The sequence below is a fragment of the Ursus americanus genome, chromosome 12 (genome assembly GCF_024610735.1).
Source record: "Ursus americanus isolate L20-20 chromosome 12, mUrsAme1.1.p, whole genome shotgun sequence".
In the NCBI taxonomy this organism is placed as follows: Eukaryota; Metazoa; Chordata; class Mammalia; order Carnivora; family Ursidae; genus Ursus; species Ursus americanus.
This window is the reverse complement of record NC_142138.1, coordinates 22,489,512-22,511,149: the sequence shown is the minus strand read 5'-3', so window position 1 is coordinate 22,511,149 and position 21,638 is coordinate 22,489,512. Positions and strand designations below refer to the sequence as shown.

At 39.0% G+C, this 21,638-nt stretch overlaps 2 protein-coding genes across 22 annotated transcripts in view; one reads left to right on the top strand and one right to left on the bottom strand.

Moving 5' to 3' along the window:
* MIER1 (MIER1 transcriptional regulator) overlaps positions 1-2,853 on the bottom strand; it is a 58,763-nt gene extending 55,910 nt beyond the window's left edge. For 3 of the 18 annotated variants that reach the window (XM_045802096.2, XM_045802074.2, XM_087865988.1), the window contains exons 1-2: positions 2,571-2,853; positions 1,359-1,459 (exon numbers count right to left, since the gene is read on the bottom strand). In XM_045802096.2, coding sequence (XP_045658052.2) covers positions 1,359-1,459; positions 2,571-2,853 — 384 coding nt within the window. Of the gene's footprint in view, positions 1-1,358; positions 1,460-2,082; positions 2,225-2,247; positions 2,373-2,570 lie in introns of those variants that run through there. The other 15 variants (XM_045802075.2, XM_045802085.2, XM_045802076.2 and 12 more) reach the window with 7 other exon arrangements.
* A 19-nt stretch (positions 2,854-2,872) lies between these two features.
* DNAI4 (dynein axonemal intermediate chain 4) overlaps positions 2,873-21,638 on the top strand; it is an 83,553-nt gene continuing 64,787 nt past the window's right edge. For all 4 annotated transcript variants that reach the window (XR_006780442.2, XM_087865983.1, XM_087865982.1 and 1 more), the window contains exons 1-2: positions 2,873-3,003; positions 14,889-15,066. Coding sequence is in view for 3 of the 4 variants with exons in the window: in XM_087865983.1 (XP_087722109.1) it covers positions 2,957-3,003; positions 14,889-15,066 (225 nt within the window). In the remaining variant the exon portion in view is untranslated. The remainder of the gene's footprint in view (positions 3,004-14,888; positions 15,067-21,638) is intronic.

Below are 21,638 nucleotides of genomic sequence, written 5' to 3'. Positions count from 1 at the left end.
GATACTAGACAACCTAAAAACAAGGCATGACAGAGTTAAAGGTATGAGAAAATTCACCAATAACTATGAGCTATTTAAAATCATTACCGTTTATAGTATTTATTAATGTGATCTTCAAAATGGTACTGTTAGAACTGTATAGTTAAATATTTAAACTAAAAAATGTGGTTAATTCCAATTTTATGCAAGGTTTGTGGCTAATGTCCCAAAACAAAAAAAAAAATCACTATACAAAGCCTGAATAAATGCCTCTTGAGCTCCCATTCCCCACCTAAATGTTTCCTTATTTTCAGGCAAACTAACATTAACTTTCACCACATTTAAGCTTCTCAAAACTGCTATTATATTGGGAAATTATTTTTAAGCAATTTACTAAATACTCCATTAAAAAGTTACTAAACATTTTTATAGAGGCTAAAATACACACACATACACACACACACATACACCCTTCAGTTATTATTCTGTTTTAACAAAAGCATTTTAAGGCCACAATTTTACTTCAGTACCATAAACTAACCAATAAATAAAAGTCTTTGGCAATTTACATATACCTAAGAAATATAACCTTTTATTCAGTACCAATACCTGACTCAAATGTAAGTACTATATACCTATACTACATAAACAAAATGTTATGCAACACAGGAACCTCTCAAAATGCTCCAAGAAAATATTTGTAACAATTTAGGCTCTAGGGCTATTTGAATAAACGGATTAATGCAGCACATTCAAAACCCTAAAAACAAATCCTCTACCTAACCATTTTCAGAGTCCATGAGTCCCTTTGGAGATTATTTGGTAACCTATTTACTAAAATATTTATTTGAAAGTGTCAACTTACACAAGCTGTGCAGGTAAAAACTGAAAAATATCTACTAATTTGGTTGAAAATACCTAAATATCAAAAAACTTAAAAAGGACGTTTTTGATAAACTGAGTTTACTTTTACTTTAGTAGGCAGAATGGTTACAAAGCAGTAATGCATTACATTTGGAAGCCCCACATCTATGCAAGAATCAGCATCATCTTTTTGTTAGTTTGGTTTTTATTATTAATGCCACCCCAAAACACTTACATAGCCTTTTGGTTCTTCAAAAAACAGTTTGGTTTTTTTCATAATTTTTACATAAAGAGTTTTATCCAGTGGCCCCATTTTATCAGATTATAACAAAGTGTTATTTTTATAGTCCTAATATTGTTGACATGTTATTTTTATCTCACCCAAACGCTGGAAATTATTGGCCCATCATCAGTTCTCAAACACTGGAATATACAGAAAGAGTAATGTAATATTTATATCACTTGAGGGAGTTTGGATTTTCCCTCCCTTAATCTCCAAGTGTGCCCCTGCCTACCAGCATCACATCCGTCTTGTCTGCATTGAACCTCAACCAGTTGGTTCTTAACCACGTCCGAAACTCAGCCAGGCACTGGGAGAATCGAGCCACCACACCATCTGGATCAAAGGAAAGAGAGCCTCAGTAGTAACGAGACCAGAGATGATGATACCACAAGCTCACCATGTCTCTAATTCTCAGCCTGTCTCTAATTTTTAAAAGATGGCCAGGAATTAGGACAAGGATCCCATGACAATTTTAGGAAAACATTAATGAGCCTTGAGACATGCAATTTGTAGCCAATGGTAAAGGAATAAAAGCGACCTAATAAATAGGTCGCCTCATTCCATCCATGATTGAAGAAAGAAGGTTCAGTCAACTCCACGTCATCTGGGCTAAGCGGCCTCAGTAGACGGGCCAATCTTGTAACTGCATAAGCTTTTCTGCAAAATTAAGAGTTTTAGCGTTGGAGGAAGCTTTAGGGTTAACAGGGGCCCGGAGAAGGGTAATGACTCGCCCAAGGTCACACAGCAAACGGGGACCAGAGATGGGCTCCAAGGCAGAGATCTTTCCACGAAAAGCTGCAAGAACAAGGCCATTTCAAGGAGGGGGGGCATCTGTCCCCAGGGATCTTCCCACGGACCAGGAGGACCTCGTTCCTTCATATTAATGCCCTCTTTCAGTCTCTCTTCCCTCCCTCACTCCCTCCGAAAACGGCCGGCTCGCCCAGGACCCCGCTCACCACGGGGACTGCGATGCGAGCAGGAGCCTCCCAAGGGCTGGGACCGAACCCGGATCTACAGGGGAAAAGAGGCGGAGCCACAGGGGGATGGTCAGCTTGGCCCCACCCCGACCGGATTCGGGGCCCCCAGGAGAAAGGGGCGGAAGCGAACTGAGCGAGACGAACTCACACCGCAGCGGATTCCCGGGCCGCCGCGGACGCCGGGGAAGATCCGCGCCGTCTCCACCGCCAAAGCAAAAGACCGGACTGGGAGGGAGCGCGCGGTGGAGGGCAGCTGCGCATGCGCCTCGGGGGGCCGGCGCACTCCGGCAGGGGGAAGCTGGCCGGGCGCGTTCTTTTGCAGCCCCTCCCCGGAAGTTAAGGGTCTTCCGGGCGGTACTCTACCGTGGGGGAGGGGAAGGAGAGAAAAGGGACCGAGGACACTCTAGGAGCCCCTCATCCCAATCAGGATTAGGAGAGGAGAGATGGTTTATGGAGGCTGCACTTACAGCCGCTGCCGCTGCTGCCGCCGCCACCTTCACTGCTGCCGCCACCGCCTGAAGAAGCCCCATCCATCCGCCTGCAGCCGGGGAGACTCAGAACCTGGGAGGGGCCTGGGGCCCGGGCCGCCCGCCTCCTTTTTCTAGTCGTCGTCCGGAGCTTCCTCTTGCTCCACCAACCCTCTGCCCTCCCCTCCGCCTCCGCCCTCCTCCTCGGTCTCCAACCGCCAGCCAACCGCGCGGCCGCTTGTTGAGCCCGGGCTCCTCCGTCTCCATGACGCCCGGCAAACATTCCCGAGCCTCCGCCGGAGCAGCTAACGCCGGGGTTTGGGTACAGGAACTCCAGAAGCAGCTAGGGAGGGGGGTGGCGGACCACTCCACAGCGTGTCGCCACCATGCCCATCTCTCCAGTAAACAGCCGCAAGCAGCAGAACCTCTGGTTGTAAGTTCCGGCGCTAAAACCTTAGTCCACCCTAATGGGTCCCGGAGGGAGCCCTTTTAGATTCTGTCTCTTTCTGCGGCTGGGTTCAGCCAGTCCTCGAAGCTCTCATGCGGCAGTGTCCCCTAACTTGGCCTAATACAGACTTTTTGAACCCCCAGCTGCTGTGTTTGCTCTACGGGAAAAGGTCTGCTTTGTTTAGAGCCGCTCTTCCTCCTTAATACTCCTGGAGTTGTTTTTCCGGTCAGCCGCGTCATCCTTGCCCCTTTCAGTCCTCGGGTTCCGTGAGCCACCAAACTGAACTTGACTATGCTCTTTAGTCAGAGTTTTTTCTTCCTTCTCATGCCATCGCGCCTTAAAACCCATTCCTGCTCACGACGTTCTGCCGTTTCTACAACACTTGAAAGTGAGGCTGGGGAAGAGCACACAGCTCTGTGGATTTGTTTTGATTATAACTTCAAATGGTCCCTTAGTGCTGTCCAGCAATTGCACTAAAGTTTCCTCATTCATCCACTCTCCCACACTTCCAGACCACTTTTGTTCTCTCTTCTCAGACCTTCAACATCTCTCCTCCAATCTCCAGCTGAGCTAATCTTTCTTCAGAACCTGTTGAAAATTCTTGGCAGAGAACCTTACATTCTCTCTTGAATATGGTTCTCACTGTCTTTTTTCCATTTTACTACTCCACCAAAATAGTTTTTGTGACGGTCAGCAATAAGCGTCCGCCGAAATGCAATGGCCATTTCTCAGTTTCTTCTTAACCCTTCCACTTCTCAAGCTTTAAATCACTTCGTTTGGTTTCTGGGACTCCACTCCTCCCTAGTTCTCTCCGTGTTTTATTGCTACTTCTTTTCAAGATACTTTGCTGGTACCTTTTCTTCTTTCCCATATCTAAATACTGGAGTGTTGCTGGGGTCAATCTTTAAACCCCTTTTCTTCACTATTGTCTTATGCATTTAAAAATCACCAATACACTGATGATTCACAAGTTTATATCTCTAGCCAGCACCTCCTCCAAAAACCAAACTTTAAAAAAAAATCAACATCTGCACTTAGAAGTTAATAGGCATCTCAAAATTCATATGCAAAACTAAGCTTATTTCCCCCTCTTATCTACACTGCAGTCTTTGCCATTTCAGTAAATGACAATTTCTGCTCTTCGGTTACTCAGTTAAAAACCTCGGAGTTTCCCTTGACTTCTCTAACACCCCGCTCCATCAGCAGATTCTATTATTTCTATCTGCAAAGTGAATTGAGACTACGCAGTAATAGAAGTCCCTGTAACACTACAGTAACCACCTACATGGTCTTCTTACTAACATCCTACACATGGTAGTCACTGTGGCTCTTCTCAAACCCCTCCAGTTTTTCCCCATTTCACTCAGAGTAAAAGCTCACATCATTACAGAGTCCCACAGGATCTCACCTTGGACTCTTCCCTTTGGCTGATTGTTCCACAACAACATCAGGCACATTATTTTCCCACTTTAAGGCCTATGCATTTGTGGGGGTTTTGTTGTTGTTGTTGTTGTTTTGCATTTGCTCTTCTTTGGAATACTGCACCCCCAGATAGTGTCATGACTCACTTCCTTCAGATGTCATCTTATCAAAAGGCCCTTCTCTAACCACCCCTCATCAAATAATAATAATACTTACAATTCCCAGCACTTCCAGTTCCTCAACCTTGGTTTAAACTTACCCATAAAACTTATCCTTACTTGGTATATAATATACTTGTTCATCAGTGTGTCTTCACTCAAACTGTGGTACTCCATGGGGCAGACATTTTTGTTTTGTTCACTGCTATTGCCTTGAATGAAGAAGGCACTCAATATTTACTGACAGAACGAATGAATAATGTACTTCAGTAATATTGGTTACTGTGCATCCTGTCTGGTTTTTGTTTTTGTTTTTGTTTTTTAAAGATTTTATTTATTTATTAGAGACAGAGACAGCCAGGGAGAGAGGGAACACAAGCAGGGGGAGTGGGAGAGGAAGAAGCAGGCTCATAGCAGAGGAGCCTGATGTGGGGCTCGATCCCATAACGCCGGGATCACGCCCTGAGCCGAAGGCAGACGCTTAACCGCTGTGCCACCCAGGCGCCCCTGGTTTTTGTTTTTACTTGTAAGTTTGGAAATCTCAAAGTAAAATTAAGTTGAATTCATGAATTGGGAATTTCTTAAATAATGACAAATTCAAAAGAGATTACCTATTAAGGAAAGAATCAGGCGGGAGATGGGAAGTAGTATAACCTTCACGTTTTGAGATAGCTATGTTATCCAGTTAAATAAAATTTCACATACTTTAAAGTTTACAACTATTGGTTTGACCTAATATGTTTTTTCTCATTTTCCTCCTTTTAAGACTTAATGCTGATCTTGGAAAGGATCTTATAAAACATGTATTCATCAATTTTCCACTTTCTCCAGTTTTTCCTGTGTTAGGTCTTTTCGCTAGCTTAACAATCTCCCATTGTGGTAAAACAACCACTCTTTCTTCAGTGCTTTTATCCCACTTCTCTGCCCAGTTCCTCTGTTCTACTTATATGTTCATTCATTTCCTTTTGATCCTTAAGAGTTTTCATGTTATCTATCCACTTTTTTTCCATTAGAGCCCTTACCATATTAATCATAATTACTTTAATTCCCAGTCTTGTCAATTTCAAAATTTCTGCCATATCTTCATCTGCTCTGATGCTTGGTTTGTTTCTTCAGACTGTTTTTTCCCTTTGATATGCTTTGTAATTTTTTGTTGAAAGCTGAACATGTTGCATCAGGTAATATGAACTGAGCCTTTAGAGTGAGGTTTTGTGTCTGTCTGGCTAGGAATTAGGCTGTGTTTACTGTAGCAGTAGGTTTATGAGGCTTCAATTTCCTGTAGTGTCCTTGTTTTTGTCTCTTTTTTTAGGTTCCCCTAGAGACTCCTTCATGGAGTCTGAGCCTTGTAGTTCTTCCCATTTCAATCCCCTGTTATTGTACAGAAGACCTGTTGGTGTGGTGGTAAGATGTTGGGAGGACAGGAAGTGTTCCATAATCCTATAATTAGGTCTTAGTTTTTTAGTGGGCCTTTGACCCTGGGCTGTGACCTTCATAAGAGTTTCTCTGATTTTTTTTTCCTGGGGTGAATCAAGAAGTCTAGAGGGACTTGGAGTTGTGTATTTCCCATCCCCCATTTTGGTTAGGCTCTGCTAAAATAGTTTTCCATGAGGGTAGACCTTTGTTAAGAAAAACTGAACATTCTGGGTATATTTTAGAATGGTTATGTCCTATCTCCCTGCTGGAATTATGACGGCGTTTTTCTCTGATCTTCTTCCCAAGAGCCTGATGGGTGTCATGGTAGGCCGCCGTGCAGCTGTGCCCTCGGGAGTTTTTATCTTTCAAATTATTTTACACTCAGTCACCAGCAATTAGTCAATTACCCTTTAAGTTTTCCTATCATTCCCTGGCCCCAGTTGCAGTGTCTGTTCCCAGTAAGTTGTGATTCTCTGTTTTCTCCTGCTTGTCCAACTTTCTGGCCAGTGGTGTGTCTATAAACTGATCTGATGGATCTAAAAAAACCCCATTGATTTTCAGTTTGCTAAGCCTTTTACTTGTGATAAAAATAAGATTACTGACTTTTGTGTTCTTTACATGTTGGACCAGAAACGTCTATGTACACTCTTTAACCCTTGCAGTCTGTTGTCTCCATTTCTGTACAGAAACTATTCAAAGGTCAATAATGAGTGACTGAAAGGTTTCAAAAGTCACCAAATTCATTGGGCTTTCTTAACTTTTCTACCTCTGCAGCATTTGACAATATTGATCTTCCCCTCCTTAACCCTGAACTTTACTGGTTCACTTATTACTGGTTTAAATGCCTCTTTTCTGATTTCTTTTACTATCTCCAGTTTCTCCCTTTAGCTCTGTTGCCTTCTCTTTGTGCCTTTGGGTTTTTATTTTGGGACTCTGTTCATTTATTATCATCTCTATGGAAAGATTCTCAAATCTGAATCTCCAGCTCTCACTTCTGTTTCTTTAAATTCACTTTACTCTTGCATTTTCAGCTGCCACCAGACAGCTCCACCAAGATATCAGTGATATCTAATTTGAACATGTCTACAATTTAACTTCTTTCTCCTAACTTAGTTTAGAAGACTTAATTTAATCATCACCTTAACTTTATGAGATACATACTGTTACTAACTTTTATGTACAAAAAAAGAAACAGATTAATAGCCTGTGAATTATTGGATGAATTTGAGTATTTATTTATTTATTTATTTATTGAGTTTGAGCATTTAAATTGACCTTTGAGTTTAAGCTTTCTTACTTGTAAACTATGACTATTAAGTATCTTAAAAGTTAAAAGAATTGAATTAGAAAATATAGGTGGAAGTTCTTTGAAATTTAAAGTTTAAGTAGCATTGTTATTATCTGTTACCAAGTCCTATCAGTTCTGTATCTGCTGTTTTTTAAGGGTGCTTGAGATATGTTTTATAGACATGGAAATCACTATTATGAGGGGAGAAGCTTTTTTAAATACTCATGGATCCATAGAAACAGGGGGCATGGCATGCCTCACTACACGGGAGGGCCTGGAAAAGCACAAGGGCCAGTCAGGAGGTAGAACAAGCAGGAGGAAAACATGGGCAAGAACCCTTATTGTGGTTTCCGTGGGAGGAACAGACAAAGCAGAATAAGCAGGTTTAGAATTGGCTCCTTTGGATAATTTCAAAAGGCTCTGGTTGTAGGGACTATCTCTAGTTGTCTGGCTCCTGTTCCAAGGGTGATTAGGGCAGGTGGATAGTGGCCCAGAAAGTGAGATCTCTGAGAGAGCCGGATAAAAGGAGTTGGTTAAAGGTTTCAACTCTGGATTGGTTGGTTTGCATACGAAAGGGTGCTTGCAGGGTGCTAGCAGGTGTGAGTCCCTTACAATGTATAGAAATTGATTAGCCTTGGGAGGGGCAGTCCCTGCAGGATCAGCAAGTTCTTTGATGTCAAAGCAACAAAATGCAAAAAATAAATAGACATGCCGAACACAGGTGTATCTTGTATTTGTTTTATTTCTACATCTGCCACCCCGTGTTAAACCTTGATTACTTCTCATCTGGACTATTCCCATAGCATCAAATTAATGGTCTTCTAATATGTTTCTGCATTAGCTAAATTTTTCTGAAGCATAGTTCAGGTCACTTTACTCTGGCTTCTTTTGAGGCAAATGAAATTTTGTACTTCCGTTATAATCAGGTACATGTTTTATCTCTTTTATCTGATTCATATTGTATCCCTGCGAGTGTATAGCACAGGGCCTTATGTATAGTAAGTGTTTTATAAATAACTTGAATGAATGGAAGAAATATATTTGGTTAAGATTGGAATTGCCGTCATCCCATTAAAATAAGAAAGGGCTATGGGGCGCCTGGGTGGCACAGCGGTTAAGCGTCTGCCTTCGGCTCAGGGCGTGATCCCGGTGTTCCGGGATCGAGTCCCACATCAGGCTCCTCCGCTATGAGCCTGCTTCTTCCTCTCCCACTCCTCTGTGGTGTTCCTTCTCTCACTGGCTGTCTCTCTGTCACATAAATAAATAAAATCTTTAAAAAAAAAAAATAAGAAAGGGCTAGGGGCGCCTGGGTGGCTCAGTCATTAAGTGTCTGCCTTTGGCTCAGGGCGTGATCCCAGAGCCCTGGGATTGAGCCCCACATCAGGCTCCTCCGCTGGGAGCCTGCTTCTTCCTCTCCCACTCACCCTGCCTGTGTTCCCTCTGTCGCTGGCTGCCTCTCTCTCTGTCAAATAAATAAATAAAATCTTTAAAAAAAATAAAATAAAAAATAAAATAAAATAAGAAAGGGCTAATACAGAAACTTTCACAAGCCACACCTACTTTTCCTCTTGTGATTATTTCATAGTGAGATTTGTGTATGTATAGCATGTTTTTAATGTCATTTGCCCCTGTTTTCATGGAAGCGATTATCAGGAGTTCTCTCAATAGATACCAATTGAATGCCTTATATTTTTCAGTTATTGCCCTAGATACTGAAGATGTAGGAGTGAAAACAAATTAGGTCCCTGCTTTGGGAAACTCAAGAATGTAGATAGAGCTCTACATGACCACTTGTATGATGACTCTGTTTTCAGGTGTAGTGGTTTTCAAAGTGGTTACCTCCTGAAACCTCAAAGTGGTTACCTTCTCTAATTTGTCTCTTTTGAAAACATATATTTTCTACTATAGTTAGAGATGTACCATAAATTGCTCATATAATTGGCTACAGGTACTTCTTTCAATTTCTTTCAAAAAGTGGTCTATATTTTCTGATTTCCTATTCTGTCAGACAGAGTGCTAAGAGCTAGAGCTGTAACTGTGGACATGATAAACATAGTTCCTTCCCATAAAACTTACAGTGCGAAGATGTGGGGGAGTTCACTGATAATGCTCTCTCATGAGATCCCAGTAACTACCTAACTGATAAATGTAACATCATTCACTAATTCATTTCTGTTTGGGTCCTATAAAGAGTACAAAAGGAAGAACTGGTTTATGAGTAAATGTGATATTTCATTATGCATCTGTTCACTTTGAGATGTCTTATAGATGTTTAGCTGGAGCCACCCAGAGGCTGGTAAACATCTAAGTATGAAGATTGCATGTTTTGAGTTGCTAATGACTTAGGGATTATTTATTCAGCAAATATTCATTAAGCAGCTACTGTGTGTTTAGTACTATTCTGGGCATTAGGGATACAGCAGGGAACAAAACCACCCCAAATCCTTACCCTCATTGAATTTAAATTCTAAGTGGGGGAGAGATAGCTAATTCATAAGATATTTAAGTAAAAGATGCATTATGTTTGTTAGTAAGTCCTAACAAGAAAAATAAAGCAAGGGAATCTGAAATATTTGAAAGGTTATTTGACATTTTAGATAGGGGAGTCAGGGAACGCCACACTAAGAAGGTGGTTTTATGTAAAGACCTAAGGATGCTAAACATGTACATTTATTGGGAAGAGCATTCAGGCAAAGGGAACTGCAAGGGCAAAGGCTCTGATAGGGAAATACACCTGGCAATATCAAGGATGCCAGTGTGACAAGAGCAATGTATACAAGGGAAATAGTATTGAACATGAAGTCAGAGACATAAGAATGCACGTAGAATTTTTTAGGTCATAGTAAGGACTTAGGCTTTTACTATAAATGAGACGGTAAACAAATGGAGGATTTTAAGCAGAGTAGTGATATGATCTAACTTGTGTCTTAAAGGATCACTCTTGGCTGCCATGTGGAGAATAGACTTCAGGGGATTCAGGTTAAACAAGAAGAGTTAGAAGGCTGCCACAACAATCTAAGAGAAATAGGATAGTTATTTGTACCAGGATGGTGGCAGCAAGGGTGATAATAAAATGTTTGGATTCAGGATATATTCTGAAGTTTTCTCACCCAAGCAACTGAAAGAATAGCATTACCTTTAACAAAAATGGGTGAGGACTGCAAGAGGAGTAGGTTTGCCAGACAAGGTGAGGGCGAGATTGTCAGGAGCTCAGTTTTGGACATACTAATTTTGAGTCAGAGATGTCAAGTAGGCAGGTGGGTATATAGGTCTAGGGTTCAGAGGAAAGGTATAGTTAGAGATATATATTTGGGAGTCATTATCAAATAGAAGGTATTTAAATCATGCATTGTATGAGTTGATCTAGGCTATGAGTGTAGACAGATAGAGATAGAAGTCCAAGAATGAACACTGCAGAAAAAGTAGAAGGAAAACCAGATAAGGAAAGTATCCTGCAATCCAAGTTAAAAAAAAAAAAAACAGTCAAAGAAAGAAGGAGCAGCTAGGTAAATTCTGCTGATAGGTAAGATGAGAACATTGGCAATTAATATTTTAGAGGTGACTGGACTTTGGTAAGAATTCTTTTGGTGGAATGATAAGGGCTAAAACTTGACTGGATCAGGCTCAAGAGAGTATATACAGAGGGAAATTAGAAACAATAATTATAGACCGTTCTTTCAAAGGAGTTGATGTAGTTAAAGGAAAGATGAATGGATGGTAGCTGGAGAGGTGGATTGAATCAAGAGAAATTCTTTAAGATAGGAGAAATAATAGCATGTTTACCGCTAAAAGGAATAATGTAGTAGAGCAAGAAAAGCATGAGAGAATTGCTAGAGCGATGTCCTTGAATAGGCAGAAAGGAATGGAATCTAGTACATGAGTAGAGGAGTTGACCTAAGCTGGAATCATAGGTAAGTCATCCAGAGTAATGAGAGAGAAATAGAGGATGTAAGTATAGATATAATTAGGTGCATAGTTGTGACAGTAGGAATATTTAAAAGTTACTTGATTAGCACAGTTTTCTCAATCAGCTGAAAATAAAGATGGGAGTGGATGTTGATATTCAAGAAGAGAGGAGTATGTAATAGTGACCTTAGAAGGTATAGTAAAACGTGAACCAAGAAAATACAGTGTGATTGCTGGCACATTAAAGACACTTTAAGTTAATGATCCATAATTTAAAATGAGACCTGGCATCATGGTTGGATGTTTTTTCTCCAGCTTCATTTAGCTGTACAGGTTGAATTAAAATATAGCATATTAGTAGAAAATTTGAAGTATAGTAGGGTCAACAGATCAGGAGATAATTGCCATTGAAAAAAATAGTCTATTACTCATAGCTTCCAAGAGGAGAGGGGGCAGGCAATGCCACAGAGGGCTACATGGGGAAGCACTGGGGTCAGCCATCAGGCAGAGGGAAACGGAGAAACTGTGGGCCTTTCTTTCTGTGGTTTTGGTGGGAAGGTACAGATGAGGCATGGCAAGCAGGCATAAGATTAGCTAATTTGAGTAATTTTTGTGGGTTCTGGAACATAGGGGCCATCCTTAATTGTCTGGTACCTGGTTATAGGGTGATGAGGAAAGGTATACAGCGGGCCAGAGTGTGAGGGCCTGACAACGGAGGCAGTTGAGAATAGACTGGTTTGCATTGGGAAATTGTGCCCCTGGGAGGGGAGGGGTGTGACAACAGAGGTGGGAAACCAAGGCACAATGACTTGAGGATATCAGTTTGTCCAGAACAAGATGTGTAGGGCCTAAACATGTGTGACAAATGATAAAGCATCAAGTTTACAGAATATAGAAATGTGGTTAATATGCAGATGTAGGCTCAAAGTAAGAAGATAATTGGAATTGATCAAAGTTTTGGTTTTGCCAGCAAGTGCAGTAAATTAAAAAAAGGAAAAGGAGAATGAGAGTGTAAGTAAGGATTATAATACAGGCATACCTCATTTCATTGCACTTTTTGGCACTTTGTTGCTACTGTGTTTTTTACAAGTTGAAGGTTTGTGGCAACCCTGTGTCCAGCTAGTATATCGGCACCATTTTTCAAACAGCATTTGCTCACTTTGTGGCTCTGTTACATTTTGGTTATCCTTGGAATATTTCAAATGTTTTGTGTAAACATTATTTTACATGCTCCAGGAAACCAAAAAATTCATTTTACTCACTTTATTGTGATACTTGCTTTATTGTGGTAGCCTGGAACTGAACTTGCAACGTCTCTGAAGTATGCCTATGGATTATATTTATTAACCTTAAGCTCAGTAGAGAAGAGATTGCATGAGAGGTGTGGGTGAAGCAGTAAAACATGATAGAATCAAGGGCTTGAAGGTGATAATGGAGTTGAAGGGAGTTGAATAGAGTTGTTTGAAATTGGGTATTAAGAGGGTGTAGGGGTGCTTGGGTGGCTCAATCAGCTAAGCATCTGACTCTTGATTTCAGCTCAGGTCATGATCTGAGGATTGTGAGATCGAGCCCCGTGTCAGGCTCTGTGCTGATCGTGGAGCCTGCTTAAGATTCTCTCTCTCCCTCTCCCTTTGCCCCTTCCTCCCTCCCCACCTACTGCTTGCATGGGTTCTCTCTCTTTCTCTCTCAAAAAAAAAAAAAAAAAGAGTAAGCTATCCAAGAAAATGCACTTAAGGAAAAAAAAAAAGATGGCATATAAGCTGAAAAAATAGGAAGTGACCGTTGACCTTGCTAAGGACAAGGTCAAATGTATGACCATGGGAATAAGTAGCTGACATAGCAAGGAGGACAAGGTTATGTACGTGAGAAAGGTTTAAGTTGCTAAGAAGCCATAGTATTAGAAGGATTATCTTCATGGTTATTGAAATACTCAGGAATTATGCCAGAAGTACTATTTGAGAGAAAGAGAGAGAGAGAGTGTGTGTTAATAATTTGGATATAAAATTTTCAGGGAATGGGAGAAAGGAGGTGGTGGTGATGATGGTAGACTGCCATCAGGAGGTGGAATATAAGTAGTCATTGAAACCATGGGTTTTGTTATATTTACCCAGGGATAGTGTGTGTTGTGTGTGTGGAGAGAGAGAGAGAGAAAACAAACCAGTAACTGAGGTTTGAGCCTAAGTGTAATCTTCAAAAGAGAAAACTAATAAAGGGGAAATAAAATGGGAGGACTAGCTTTTGTAAGGATAGGAGGGCAAAAGGTCAAGGAGAGAGAAAATACAAGTTGAGGATAATGGTCAAAGAGTGATTCAGTTGATGAATTGTGGATTCTGGATTAAATAGAGAAAGAAGAGAAACCTAAAATGTACTAATTAGTAGAAAATGAAGGGGTCAGATGGTTAGAGGTCCCAAAGAGGTGTCACAGAAGAGGGAAGGGTCAATGTTAGATGCTACGAAGATAAGTATTGAAAAGAGTCCCATGGATTTGACAAGTTGAAGGACTAGGTGATTTTAATGAAAGTAGTCTATGCAGTAGGAGAGGGGAAGTAGAACTAGACTGTAGTGAATTATGGAACAAATAAGAGGAATAAGGAAGTAGTAGTATTGACTAATATTTAAGGAGTTGGACTATGAAAGGAGTGGACAGTAGGAACAAAATATCAAGTAGTAAGTGCTATGAAGAAAAATAAAATATGAAAAGTGGATTGATGGTTGTCATTTAAAAATATTTCATTCTTGTCTGATCTTTTATAATTTGAAAAGTTAAAGTATTATTTAAAATGTTTTCTTTGAGGGGCTGGGGCACCTGGCTGACTCAGTCAGTAGAGCACACAACGCTTGATCTCAGGTTCATGAGTTCAAGCCCCACGTTGGGTGTGGAGCCTACTTAAAATAAAAATTAAAAAATAATAATAATAAATAAAATGTTTTCTTTGGAAACAGATTTCCTTTTTATAATCTAAGGGAATATCATCCTTGTTTTATAGAAATCCATAGCATGATCAGAGTACTAGAACAAAGGAATGGTAAGGTAGGTTTTTGTGTCAAGGAATTTGTGGAGCATACAAAAGTGAAATCATATTTTTTTCTCCAGGATGCAAACATTTTGATTTTATCTTCTTTTATTATTAAAAATTATTATGTAATTGTTCAGGCAGGAACACAATATTCTTTCCAGCCTTTATTACTCATATTTCATTCTGCCTATGTAGCTGTACTGAACACTCACTTATGCTTACTATGTGCCAGGGACTTCCTAACCATAATATACAAATTAATCCATTTAATCCTCATAATAATCTATGAATAGGGTACTATAAATATCCCCATTTTACAGATAAGGAAATTAAGACCCAGAGAAATCAGTGTAGACTTTGGATTGGACTGCCTGGCTTCAAATTTCAACTCTAGGAGGAACATTTCCCTCTGAAGCCTCTGTGATTTTATATAAAATGATATTTATAGCAGCCTCTTAAGTGTTGCAAGGAAAAAGTTATATAATGCATGTAAACATTCTAAAACTCTGCTTACACGTGAGGAGCTCTCAAGTAGCTATTATTATTTATTGTTTATATGTTCAGATTGTTTCCGTGTTTCTAAATGAAAGTCTGCTTTTTTCTATTGTTGGTTAATTTTCCTTCAGTCATGGATCCTTTGTATTATGTTTTCTTTTCCCGATATAGGAGTGTTGGCCCACAGCCAAAGAAATCTATTAGCTTTACTAACACAGTAAAAGGAGGTCAAACAAAAGGATATATTGGTGCAAACCAAAGCAGAATGGCTATGTCAAAAACCTTGATAGTTCTACCTGAGATAAAAACAGAAAAAATGAATATTTCCACCCCAAGGACAGTCATACAGGTAATATTCTTTAGAATTCTGAGTGTATTTGAAAATGGCACCATAAAGAACTTGACTGAAATGTGAAAGGTAGAAAATACACTGCTTTGAAATAACCAACTCACTTCTTATATCGATATATTGGTTTTGTTAGAGTTTTCACCACATAACATATTTTATAGCATAATATTGGCTGTTGGCCCCTATAATTCATTACTAATAATGAGAACATTAGCGCGGAGTGAGGAAAGTCTACTCATGACCTTCAGAACTAGTTGATTATGGTATTAATAATAATTAACCTAGCTATAATATAGATAATAAAGGTAATATTCATTCTTCTTTGCAGTGTACTCTAGAAAATATCATAAAATAAATTGTCACAAAATTAGTTACCTCATTAGAAAACTAAGAATTGAATTTTTAAAACTTTTAATAAAAGTATAATACATATGCAGACAATTATGTGGTGTATAAATCTGAATGATCTAGGCAATGATATTTTTAGATATGACACAAAAAAACCCACAGTCCATTAAAGATAAAATTGGTAAATTGGACTCCATCAAAATGAAAGCTTCTGGTCTTTGAAAGACATTGCTAAAAGAATGAAAAAAGAAGCCATACAGTGGGAAAAATTATTCATAAAGCGTATATCTGATAAAGTACTTATATCTAAAATAGATAAACAATTCTCAAAACAATATTAAGACAACCTAATTTTTAAAACAATCAAAACATTTTTAAAAGATTTTATTTACTTGAGAGCGAGCAAGAGAAGGAGCACAGAGGGAGAAATAGACTCCCTGCTGAGCAGAGACCCCCCCCCCAACTCAAGGCTCAGTCCCAGGACCCTGAGATCATGAGCTGAGCCGAAGTAGACGCTTAACCAACTAAGCCACCGAGGCACCCCATGAGCAAACATTTTTACAAATACTTCAACAAGGTACCTATACAGATAGCAAATGAGCACATCAAAAGATGATCAGCATTAGTCATTAGGGAAATGCAAATTGAACTCTAAGATACTGCTGTACACCTATTAGAATGGCTAAAATTAAAAGACTGATCATAGCAAATATGGGCAAGTATGTGGAGGAAGCAGAATTTTCATACACTGCTGGTAGGAATAGAAAATGAAAAACCATTTGGCAATTTATTCAATGTTAAATACATACCTACTATACCATCCAGCCATTCCACTTCTAGGTATCTCCTCAAAAGAAAAGAAAGTACATGTTTATACAAAAACTAGTACACAAATGCTTATAGCATCTTTATTTATAGTAGCCAAAAAATGAAAACAAGCTAATATAATTTTAATAAATAAATACTATATATTTGCATATATATTACATGTACCGTTATCTAGGTCAACTCAGGCTGTTATAACAAAGTACTATTGACTGGATGGCTTATAAACAAATTTATTTCTCACAGTTCTAGGGCTGGAAGCCCAAGATTAGAATGCCAGCATGGTTGAGTTCTGGTGAGGATCCTCTTCCAGGTTGCAGACTGCTCACTTCTCAATGTATCTTCGATGTATTCTCAATGTATCACATGGTGGAAAGAGATTTAGCTAACTCCCTGGCCTCTTTTCAGAAGAGCATTCACTAATCCCATTCCTTGAGGTCTCCACCTTCATGTCCCAGTTACTTTTCAAAGGTTCTACCTTCCAATACTGTCACATTGGAATTAGGGGGCCAACATGAATTTTGGGTGTACACGAACATTCAGTCCATGACAATCATATATTATTGTGTATACATTATACGTATTATGTATATGTTATACATACAACACATACATATTATATGATATTACAGTATGTAGAAGGGATAGTGCATATGACCAACTGAGAATAATGCATGCAAGGTTGTTCCAACATTTAAAAATAATACTACTTGCCATATTAATAGACTAGGAGGGGAGAATCTATGGGATCATCAGAACAGGTAAAGAAAAAGCATTTGAAAAAATTCAATATCCATTCATTATTTTAAAAAATTATTTTAACCGATTAGCTAATCTGAAAGAGAAAGGATTTCCTCAGGGCATTCTGAAAAAACTACAGCTAACATCAGACTCAGTGATGAAAGACTGAAAGCTTTTCCTCTCAGATCAGGAACAAAACAAGGATGCCCACTTTTGCTACTTCTCAGCATAGTAGTAGGTGTCCTTGCTAGAGCAATTAGTGAAAAAGAAGAAATAAAAATCATCCAAAATGGAAAGGACAAAGTAAATCTCAGTTCACAGATGACATGATCTTATATGTAGAAAACCCCAAAGATTCCACATTAAAAAAAAACAACTTTGAACTAATCAGTTCAGTAAAGTTGTAGGATAGAAAATTAACACATAGAAATCCATTGTGTTTCTATACACTAGCAATGAACAATCCAAAAAGAAAATTAAGAAAAAAGATCTCCATTTACAATAGTATCAAAAAGAATAAAGTACTTAGGAATAAACTTAACCAAGTAAGTGAAAGACTTGTACACTGATAACTACAAAAATTGCTGAAAGAAATGAAATAAGATGATAATAAATGGGAAAACATCTCTTGTTTATACATTGGAATATTTTTTAAGATGTCAATACTACCCAAAACAAGATACAGATTCAATGCAATCCCTATCAAAATCCCAATGACATATTTTGTGGAAATAAAAAAATCCATCCTAAAGTTCGTGTGGAATATCAAGAGACCCCAAATAGTCAAAACAATCTTGAAAAAGAACCGCAAAGTTGAAGGTCTTACATGTACTGATTTCAAAAGTTGCTATGAAGCTATAAAAATCAATACAGTGCACAGCATAAAGACAGATATATGGACCAGTGGAATAGAATAGAGGACCCAGAAATAACCCTCTACATATATGTTCAAATGATTTTCAACAAAGATGCCAATTCTATGCAATGGGGACAGGACAGTCTTTTAAACAAAGGTGTTGGAAAAACTGGATATGTACATGCAAAAGAATGATGTAGGACCCTTATATAAAAAAATGACTCCAGATGTATCAAGCTCTTACAGCTAAAACTATAAAACTCTTAGAATAGGGGTGCTTGGGTGACTCAGTTGGTTCAGTGTCCAACTCTTGGTTTTGGCTCAAGTCATGATATCAGGGTCCTGGGATAGAGCCCCAAGTCTGGCTCCATGCTTAGCGCAGACTGCTTCTCCCTCTCCCTCCCCCTCTACTCTTCCCCCATCCCTCACATATGCTCCTGTGCACTCTCTCTTTCTCAAATAAATAAAATCTTTAAAAAAGAAGAAGAAGATGACAACGATATAAGGGAAAAACTTTTTGACACTGGATATGGCAATAATTTCTTAAATATAACACCAAGAACACCATACAGCAAAAGAATAAAGGGGGTATAATGAACTACATCAAACATTAGAAACTTCTGTGCATCAAAGAACACACAACACAGTGAAAAGCAACCTATAGATGAGGAAAATATATTTAAAAATCATATATCTGATAAAGGGTTAATATTCAGAGTATTCAAAGAATTTCTACAACTCAACAATAAACAAATAAGCGGTCCAAATTAAAAAATGGACAAAGAACTTGATATTTTTCCAAAGAAGATATACAGATAGCCAACAGCACACGAAAAAATGCTCAACATCATTAATTATTAGGGAAATGCAGATCAGAACTACAATGCGATACCAACCAAGGCCCATTAGGATGGCTAAAAACAGAACAATGGAAAATAACAAATGTTGGTGAATATATAGAGAATTTGGAAACTCCATGCCCTGTTGATTAGAATGTATAATGGTGTAGCCACTATGGAAAACAGTATTGTGATTCCTCAAAAAAGTATAACCAGAATTGCCCCATGATCCAGTAATTCTACTTCTTGGTCTATACCCAAAAGAATTGAAAGCAGAGACTTGAACAGATATGTGTACACCTATGTTCATAGCAGCATTATTCACAATAGCTAAAAGGTGGAAGCAACTGAAATTTCATCAGCAGATGAATGAGTAAACAAAATTTGGTGTATATGTATACACACACATAATGGAAAATTTGTAGCTTTAAAAAGAAATGAAATTCTAACATATGCTACAATATGGATGAACCTTGAAGAACCTTGAAGATATACTAATTGAAATAAGCCAGTCACAAAAGGGCAAATAGTGTATGATTCCACTTAAATGAGATATGTAGTCTAGTCAAATTCAGAGACACAAAATAGAAGGATGGATCCCAGGGAAGGTTATTAAAGGGAAGTTATTTTTTTAATGGGTACAGTTTCAGTTTTGTGAGATGAAAGCGGTTCTGGAGGTGGATGGTGGTGTTGGTTGCACAACAATGTGAAAGTAGTTAATGTGGAAGTACTTAAAATGGTTAAGATGATAAATTTTATATGCCGTGTATTTACTACAATTTTTTTAAAAAATAATTAGTTCAACTTTTCCAGCGAGATGGCATGAAGATCTCCAATGCCCAGCTCAACTGAAACTGGTAAAAGTTATTTTTTAAAAACAACTATTTAATGCCTCAGGAAATGGACCTAAGGGCAAACAGTAAATGAAGAATCATTTAAGAAAATCTATGACAATTTACTAAGAAAGTTGTGGTATTTGAGCCAAGACTACCACTTCTTCCCTCCCAGCTTAGCAAGGCATACATTCCACTCTAGACTGCTTGCAGCCAAGAGCACAGGGTTTCCTTTCCCCTTAGCTCCCATGTATAGGGCTTTCTTTCCCCAAAGCAGAACTTAAGCATTTCTCATGCTGCCCCCAAATGCCTGTCGCTGAGGCTAACTTCTGGGTGGGTGCGATTGAGAAGTGCGGACTGCTTTCTTCTGCCTAATCCCTACTGATGAACTCTACCTTGAGTGTGGCACATTGAGAATTCGGAGGTCCTGCCCTGGATCATGAGGTAATGGTTCCATGTCAGGAGAAGCAAGCTGAAAATATCTCAGGTTACTGCTCTGCCCCCTCCATGGAGCACTCAACATCTAGAGTGAGGTTGTCATTCATAGAGAAGCTTACCCTTGTTTCCACTGCCATGCCCACAGACCTGGTGCAGAGATTTTATCTGGGGGCAGAAGCAAGCTATAAAGCAAATAGCTCCTAATATCTTCTAAAAGGAACTGACTTCATTTGCAACAGAGCATGGAGAAGTTTGAAACTAAGAGTATACTCAAATACAGAGGGGGTTGTGGCGAAAGGGAATTGAGTTAGATTCATGAATTTTTAAAAAATAATTAGTTCAATGAAGATACACGCTAGACTGTAGGCTAGCTAGTTAACTGGGAACCTGGGAATAAGGCAGCTAGGAGGAGCATTTTAGAGTGAGAATACCAAACCTTGATCTCAGAAGTTAGTCCCTGGAAGCAGCCACAATTTGATTGGAGTAGAGAATTTGTGCCCCAGGACATTGTGGAAAACAATAGAGCAATCAGCTGGCAATTAGTGAAGTTTAACAGCTGAGTGAGTGTAGTCCAGAGTAGTAGAGAGCCCTAACAGTACCATTGTCATCCCAGGATGGCTGTGGGGATACCCCAAAGCTGCTTATCCCCCAGAGGCAACATCAGAGGCTTAACATTGTGTGGGGTAAGTGTTAGAGAGGGCATATTAGTTTTCTACAGCTGCATTAGCGAAGTACCACAAACTGTATGACTTAAAACAATAGAAGTTCATTGTCTCACAATTCTGGAGGATGGAAGTCTGAAATCAAGGTGTTAGTGTGGACAAGCACACTCTGAATATGATAGGGAAGGATTTGTTTCTCTTCTAGCTCTGGTAGTCCTAAACACTTTTTGGCTTGTAGATCTATCATTCCAATCCTCTGTCTTCGCATTGTATTCTCCCCATGTATTTTCATGATGTTTTACCTCTGTGTAGCTATGTCCAAATTTCCCCTTTTTATAAAGACATCAGACATACCAGATTAGAGTTCTCACCCTAATGACCTCATCTTTATTTGATTAAGTCAGCAAAGACCCTGTTTCCACAATCTGAAGTACTGGGAGTTAGGACTTAAACATATCTTCTTTGGGAGAACATAGTTCAACCCATTATGGGGAAATTGATCTCACAAAAGTGATCTAGGTAATCACTAAACAAATAAACAAGCGAATAGAAATTACAAGTTTTAGAAAGGAGGGAGGTATCAATACCTAGAGTTGCTACAATATGTTATCTAAAATCTCCAGTTTCCAACAAAACATAGGGCATACAAAGAAATAGAAAAATATGACCCATATTCAAAAAAGAAGACAGGCAATAGAAACTGTGGGAAGAACCAGATGTCAGATGTAACAAAAAGAGATTTAAAAGAAATCATTATAAATACCTTCATAGAACTAAAGAGACCATGATTGGGGCGCCTGGGTGACGCAGTCGTTAAGCGTCTGCCTTCGGTTCAGGGCATGATCCCAGCATTCTGGGATCAAGCCCCACATCAGGCTCCTCCACTGGAGCCTGCTTCTTCCTCTCCCACTCTCCCTGCTTGTCTTCTCTCTCTCGCTGTCTGTCTGTCTCTGTCAAATAAATAAATAAAATCTTTAAAAATTTTTAAAAAATAAAGAGACCATGATTAAAAAATTAGAAAGAGGTATGA